The sequence below is a fragment of the Macrobrachium rosenbergii genome, chromosome 54 (genome assembly GCF_040412425.1).
Source record: "Macrobrachium rosenbergii isolate ZJJX-2024 chromosome 54, ASM4041242v1, whole genome shotgun sequence".
Lineage (NCBI taxonomy): Eukaryota > Metazoa > Arthropoda > Malacostraca > Decapoda > Palaemonidae > Macrobrachium > Macrobrachium rosenbergii.
In genome coordinates, this window is record NC_089794.1 from 48,624,542 (window position 1) to 48,632,041 (window position 7,500).

The window sequence follows — 7,500 nt, forward strand, 5'->3', positions numbered from 1 at the left end:
GATTTTATCTTGACATTTTATTTATGTTTGTGCCCATTAAGATGATTTACATTTTAATTAATGCCATGATATTTCCTTGGCGTGTTTTTATCACAATTAACTTGGAGAAAACTAAGTTGTTATTTGTCTCTCACACTGCTTCGCTTGGAAGCAAATTCCAGGACCTCATCATTCACAGAGAATGGAGATGTATATTGAGCTTTAACCGGAATCTCTGGTGCAATAGATAGTGAAAGAGCAATGTATTACCATGTTTTCCCTTTCTCTTGTTAATGGATGAATCCAGTCATTGTAGAGTACTTGCACAATCCAGAACAGTCTGCTACTCGTGCTCAGTATTTTCTGTCATTCTTTTGCAGGTTAATGGATAGAGCAGGCAAGTCTTAGAAAAGATGAAGCAGCGCCAGTGTCTCTCTCTCGCCAGAAGATTCCAGACCGTTTGAAAATTGTCTTTGATTTGCCGAAGAAATAGAGACGCTTCCGTCTCCCGGATGCCATCGCGCTGGACCCCAGTCACGAGAAAGAATTGCTTCGGGGGGCACATGTAAGATACAAAATGCGTCTCAAGAAATGCCCCTTCGCTCACTCTAAGGCAGATTCTACGAATCTCTCCAAAAGATGATACCTAGAGGCATCCGTGCCTCGGCTTCCGTCAACTCTGGTTCGTGGTCCTCCTCTTCCTCCTCCTCCTCTTCCTCCTCCTCCTCCTCTTCTTCTTCCTCTTCCTCCTCTTCCTCCTTTTCCTCTGGACATTCTCACTGCCTGCCCACGACGACGAAGACGACCGGTCTCGTCCTCCGTGTCCTCATCGTCATCCTCTTTCACCTCCCCGAGGACGCCATGGGTGAGTCTTCCTTTGTGTCCCGTTTCTCTCTCTCTCTCTCTCTCTCTCTCTCTCTCTCTCTCTCTCTCTCTCTCAGAAATGGCTGTAAAGGTTAAATGTTAGCTTTCCTTTTTAATCTCTCCTTATATTTGCACTCTTCTGGCCTTTGACAATACTTAATATTGCAGTCTCTTTTCAAGATTTCGACCGTGTGTGGGATTGTTAGAATAATTAACATTTACTGCCTGCTTCAATTTTATTTCCGTATACTTGTGCATGTTGTGGTATCTAATGTACAGGAGGTTTTTGTTTGCAAAACTTCCAGCTACTTATTTTGGATATTTACCGGAAGTAAGTAAGATACATTTTGTGTACATGTAGCTTGAAGAAATATTATATTTCAAAGATACGAGAAGTAAGACTAAGGATGGCAGAAATAGATTTAAATGTGCAACGTATGAAAATGAGTCTTCGTCAAGTTGGCACTTTAAATGGAAAATGTTATTTTGTGATTTATATCCGGAGGGAGTGCTAGGTGCGAATACCGAATTGGAATTTCTGCTCCTTTTGTATTTTTCACTGTTTTACTGTAATTTGCTAGTCTATTCTGTGTTTTTATTAGATTAGCTTTCCAATTCTTTTGGCTCACAGAATGTTACATCTATTATGTCAGGGTATGAAAACAATAACTATGTAAGAATCTATATATTAAAAAGGGTGGGGGATGTGTCCCTGATGTATGCCATGATTTCTTTTTCTCTTTTGAAATTAGTTGATATATATGTATACATAGGAACAGATACATACATATGTACTTTCATACACACACATATATATGTACGTATTTATATATATATATATATATATATATATATATATATATATATATATATATATATATATATATAGATAGATAGATAGATAGATAGATAGATAGATAGATAGATAGATAGATATGTTTATTTATGAGGAGAGAGAGAGAGAGAGAGAGAGAGAGAGAGAGAGATGCAAAAATATTATTCAAAGCTACATAAAGCATAAAGGGAAACAGAAAGAGACACATAAGAGAGTGAAAACAATCTTAATTGAAGCCTCTGCAGAATAACAAGGAAAGAGAGTGGAGGAAGAGAAATCGTATTTCAATTCACACACACAGTGGAAATCTTACTTGAAGTCACGGCATTGTGCACACACCCACACAAACATACACACGCACACACACACAAAGGTGGGGGTCACATGAAGAAGAGTGAACTCGTATTTTAATCCACAGAAAAATAACAGAGAGAGAGAGAGAGAGAGAGAGAGAGAGAGAGAGAGAGAGAGAGAGAGAGAGAGAGAGAGAGAGTCTTTCTTGAGCCCAGCATAAGAAAAAGTTCCTTTCCTTTCAAATCATGACAATCAGATTTCATTCCAGAACCGAACTCTCGGATTGTGGAGAGCGAAAAGCGATTCATTTGACGCAAAGGAAGGAAATGAAGCCAAATTCAGTGTTCCGAAAGAACAGGAGAGGAAAAAGTTGAAATCACCCTGAGAGAGAATGCCCAGTGTGCTCTTCGAGAAGGGGACAGTAACCTTTTAGAATTTTAATATGATTTCCCGTTGAATCTTTCAATGTCCGTATTTTATTTTAGCAAAGTATTTTCATGCTTCATGTTTTCAACATATATTTAATTTAGAGCTTTGCAAACATGAAAGATAGCTACGTTAATGGAAGACCATCTTGCTCTGCTTCCTGAAGTATTGGTTTCGTCCGTATATACATTTACTTATATATTTCATAATATGCCTTGATATGATGTCTATTCAGTAATAAAAGGAGATACAGCTGTATTATATTTTGTTACATCTAAAACTCTCTTTCAAGAACGAATATTAATTTCTCGTATGTATTTTACAAAAGAGCCCACTTGTCAAAGCAGCTCAAATCATTTGTGCCAGGGAAAGACGTTAGAAAAGAGAGCGAGGGTGATATAGATTTCTTATCATCCAGTTACTTGTATATGGTGATTGGTAATCGAGCGAGTGATGCGTTAGAATCTAGAACAACTGAAGTGACTCCAGGTTCGGTATAAGGAACGGAATTGGTTCTTCCATCTAGATGAGTGCGGTATAGCTGCTGCGGGAACTGAGCTCCACTGAAATAAAACTCTCCGGCATACCTGCATGTATTCCAGTCTGTTATCTATGTATGTTTTTAACGTGAACCAGTGGCGAATAGGAACACTAATTTACAGGCGTAATAATGGAATGGAGTGTTTGATAATAGGAGGTACGTGCTCACAGGAAGAGCCGGTGACCTTTTGTCATTTAATTATACTTTCTGTAATAAAAGCAACAAAATGAGATGGAGACTGAAACATTAAAGAATACTTCTGCATATTTTGGGAAATATTCTTGAATGGGAATCTTGTAGTCATTAACTGGATTGGCCTTAATAGTTGCAGCATTCCCTTGCTGGCAAGGAGAACATCTAAGTAAATGGACCATTTTGCAGCTAGGAAATGTAGATTTTAACAAATCTTAAGTGGGTTAGGCAGATTGCAGTGATATATTGCATAAAATAGGAAGCCGAGACAAAAACTAAGATTGATCGGTAGATATGGGAACGTAACTGAAAGTGTACCCATAACTATTTTTAATCCAAGAATTGTGTGGCAGGGGTTCCAATGGAAGAACGTTGTAGTTTTCATGAATACTGTGTTTGAAATGGCCCCAATTAAATGTCTATGTTTCACTGACTATTTTCCTTCCATCCGACTTCATCTAGAGATTCGAATGCTTGAATTTTGAGCTTCTGAGAGGCTCACTGCTAAGAACTATATTCTTAAATACTGTATTTGAATTGTTTCCAAAACATTTTTGGTGATAACAGCATAGAAATATAAAAAGAAATTGCACGTAAACTCAGGAATTATGAAACCTTTTAAAAGGTTTTAGACAGGACTACATGGCTCCTCTTTAGTATGCCTTTGCAACACAGAAGCATTAAATAAAGAAGTAAATTCTCTGTAATAAGATTATGGAAACATCCTGAGTTACGTGCGCATGTTGTCTACCTGCTGCTTTCAACCACTCGGAGGGGAGGGACTAACAGCAATTTGGAAACGGCCATAGCAGTTTGCAGGTTCAAATTCATGCTCACAATTTGTTTTCTCATTACACTTGCCTCGTTCCATAGGATGCACGAGAATGAATCGGCGGGCGTGGAAATGAAAGGGCTAGGACCAGACACCTCGCTCGCTTTTTGATGATGTGGTTTACTTGGTGTACCTTGAATCTCCCTTTGGCTCAGGGGCAGGGTTTCGTCACCTGCGAAGAAAAGTTTATTGATTCTCTCTCTCTCTCTCTCTCTCTCTCTCTCTCTCTCTCTCTCTCTCTCATTTTCTTACTGTTAGCGCACGTGCTCCTCCTCATCTGTGGCAGTAGACCCTATAACGCGTAACGCGAAATCCAGGGAAATATTTCGGATGATTTGACAATGAAGGCTTGAAGTGAAGTTGATTGCAAGTATGAATGCATAAAATTCTTTTCTCCACTTTTGAAAAATAACTAACCAGTGAGGGCGAGATGGAAAATCTGGAGCGAGCCAAGAAAAAAATTGTAAATGCTACAAAATTATAAAAATAAAAAAGATAAAACCAAAGTAAACCATAGCCGAGAAAATACATGACCGAAAATGTTACCTCTTCATTTTTTTTTTATTCAGCATCCCTTTACATGAGACCCTCAGGTCTTCTGAGGAATTTCAATTTCTGCTCCCGGCTCGTATTCCATCGAAGAAAGAAGAGGAGAAGGAAGGAAAAGGAAAAGCGTTCCGGTTATTTACTTCCTTTTTGTGAAGCCTATAAAGTTTCGGAAAGGAATCAATACGTCAAGGAAGGAGTTGGGAATGCTGAAATTCCATCAGAAAGCGAGCGGTACATATTTTTTTTCAGGAGTAAAACGTTGATTATTCTTTCTCCATAATTTGCATATGCTGATGTGGGACAGAGTAAAAGGCCGTAGCTTGGCTAATAAGCCTCCAGCGGAGGGAAGGCCAAAAACTGATGATAGAAAAGACCAGTAAAAGAAGGGGAACTGGTGAATACTGAATACAGGTATAAGAATAACACTAGCAAGGAAAATAATGAACCGATAAAATAAATAAGTAAAACGTAAATACCTTGGGCCAGAAAGTAAAGTATTCTAGAGAGAACTAGTAAATAAGGGAACTCGACCCAAGCTTACGGAGAGCCACTTGCTGGATCTGCAGCACATGTGGCTACCTGAGAAACCGAGCTGCCTCAATTAAGGGCACGGGTGCGTCACTCATTTGTAAGAAATGTTATGGAAGGGCGGGACTGCTAAGCATTTCCTTTTCCATTCCGCTGCCTTTTTCTTGTAAGTTAAGGGAAAGCATTCAGTAGACCGTCCCATCTGCCTCAGAGTTAAGCTCATAACGAAGGAGGCTAATTGGGAAGAATGAAATACTTCAAACAGGCATTTTAACATCAACATCTAATGCGCAGAAAGTTACGCTCAGAGGTTCCTGGTTATATCACCCGAAAACATCAGTGGAGAAGACGATCTAGTTCTGGTGGAGAGCGGTTTGATGTTTTCGTCACAGGAACTGTGGGAAGTTGTAGGTTATCGGGTGCTGTATGGCTGCTTGAGAGGAGGGCCATGTCACAGGGCCTAAGAAAATAATAGCTAAAGTATTGTCAACCTAATTCATTTTCATTCTCGAAGTTCACGGCAGATAATGGCGCACATCTGTGCGACCTGAAAACGACCAATCTTTCTAACAGGACAGATCCCGCCTCAGCACTTAAAAACTTAATTACATTGTCTAATCAAGGGCCACTTGTTTCGCGAAGTGCTTATCTTTTATCCGTAGCTTCAGTTTTCTCTCATAACCTTTCTGATACACTTTGCAACACTAGATTTTATTCCAGTATTAAGAAGCCATTTTGTTGTTACAGATATAACTGTTAATACATTTAATGACATTTACAATAAAAAAATTTGCCTCTCAAATTGATTGCTAATGAAAAAATTCATGTAGTCTGCTTACACTCATTGAAAAAAGATGCATATAATATGTATATGTGTGTGTGGATGTGTATATATAATATATGTATTTTATATATATATATATATATATATATATATATATATATATATATATATATATATATATATATATATATATATATATATGTATATGTTCAAACACACACACGCATATATATACTGTACATATATATGTATATATATATACATATATGTATATGTATATATACATAATAGATATACATATATATATATATATATATATATATATATATATATATATGTATATCTATTATGTATATATACATATACATATATGTATATGTATATATACATAATAGATATATATATATATATATATATATATATATATATATATATATATATATATATATATATATATATATATATATATGTACGATGTGGTCTTCCTCTAAATTATTTTGTGTGAACGACCCCTGTAGCCTTCTCGATAAATATACCATACTCTTCGAGAAGTCACTGGAGGGGCGGTCTCTCTCTCTCTCTCTCTCTCTCTCTCTCTCTCTCTCTCTCTCTCTCTCTCTCTCTCTCTCAGATGAGTGGCTGGTTCTTTTATGGACCTCTTAACCTATTGATCGACTGTAGTGTGTTAAGGAAGGTGTGGAACCTACGACGCTCGAAGGCGTAAGTCAGTTATGATTTGGATTTAAAATTTATATCCTGAAAACATGGAAGCGAAAGGAAAAATTGAGGTGGAGTGGGAAAGTGTAATTTATATCCTATTTATATCCCTGATACTGACAATAAATAAGACTGGAAATTGGACGGCAACCTGACTCTTCCTAGGTAAGGTAGGTAAAGAATGATTTTTAGGGAGCTGTGAATACACTTGCCGCCCCGGAAGAAAATATTCATTCATAGAAACCAGGATGTGGCAAGTTAATTGAAAGAGTCTCTTTGGTTTAGGAAAGGATTTTCTCCCTTCCATTTGGTGATAATCTTTTAGTTCCATTTTCTTCCTGAAAGAAGAGAGAGAGAGAGAGAGAGAGAGAGAGAGAGAGAGAGAGAGAGAGAGAGAAAAGAAAACGTAGACGTCAGTCATTACCATATTCATTTTTAACTATTCACTCAAGAGTGTGAATTTTCACCGCTTCGCCATCTTACGCAGAAGCCTTCTCCGGCTTCCTGGAAATGGAAGTCCTTCCCGTCAATATTTCTTTCAACAGAGCGAGTTATCTGTATTCATTTGCGTACTTGTCTGTCGGTCTGTCTGTTAGGACTCCATCTTCCCTCCCTTTTCACATGAGCGTCTCGTAAGAAAGTCTTTGTTTGGGAGGTTCACATCCCAAGTACTTGTGGATGCTGAATCAGAATTTTTTCTTTTAAAACGGTAGTCTCTTCTCTCTCTCTCTCTCTCTCTCTCTCTCTCTCTCTCTCTCTCTCTCTCTCTCTCTCTCTCTCTCTCTCTCACCTTTACAAGTATTTCATCACGGAGCAGAAATGTCTTTACAAGTAGAGAATTTTATCCTCAGGAAGGACTCTTTGTATACTTTAACATGAAAGTAGAACGTAGGGGGAGAAAGCGTCTTAGAAAATAAGGGAAGAGTTGAATATTCGGACGTGGAAGTCTCAAGTCTCCC

The 7,500-nt window shown here is 37.8% G+C and overlaps 1 protein-coding gene across 3 annotated transcripts in view; it reads left to right on the forward strand.

Moving 5' to 3' along the window:
• Nucleotides 1-7,500, forward strand: part of LOC136835075 (protein turtle-like) — a 406,342-nt gene that overhangs the window by 142,745 nt on the left and 256,097 nt on the right. For 2 of the 3 annotated variants that reach the window (XM_067098253.1, XM_067098252.1), the window contains one exon: nucleotides 360-844. The exons of the other annotated variant lie outside the window; for it this stretch is intronic. In XM_067098253.1, coding sequence (XP_066954354.1) covers nucleotides 619-844 — 226 coding nt within the window. In that variant the 5' untranslated portion in view covers nucleotides 360-618. The remainder of the gene's footprint in view (nucleotides 1-359; nucleotides 845-7,500) is intronic. 3 annotated transcript variants of the gene reach the window in all.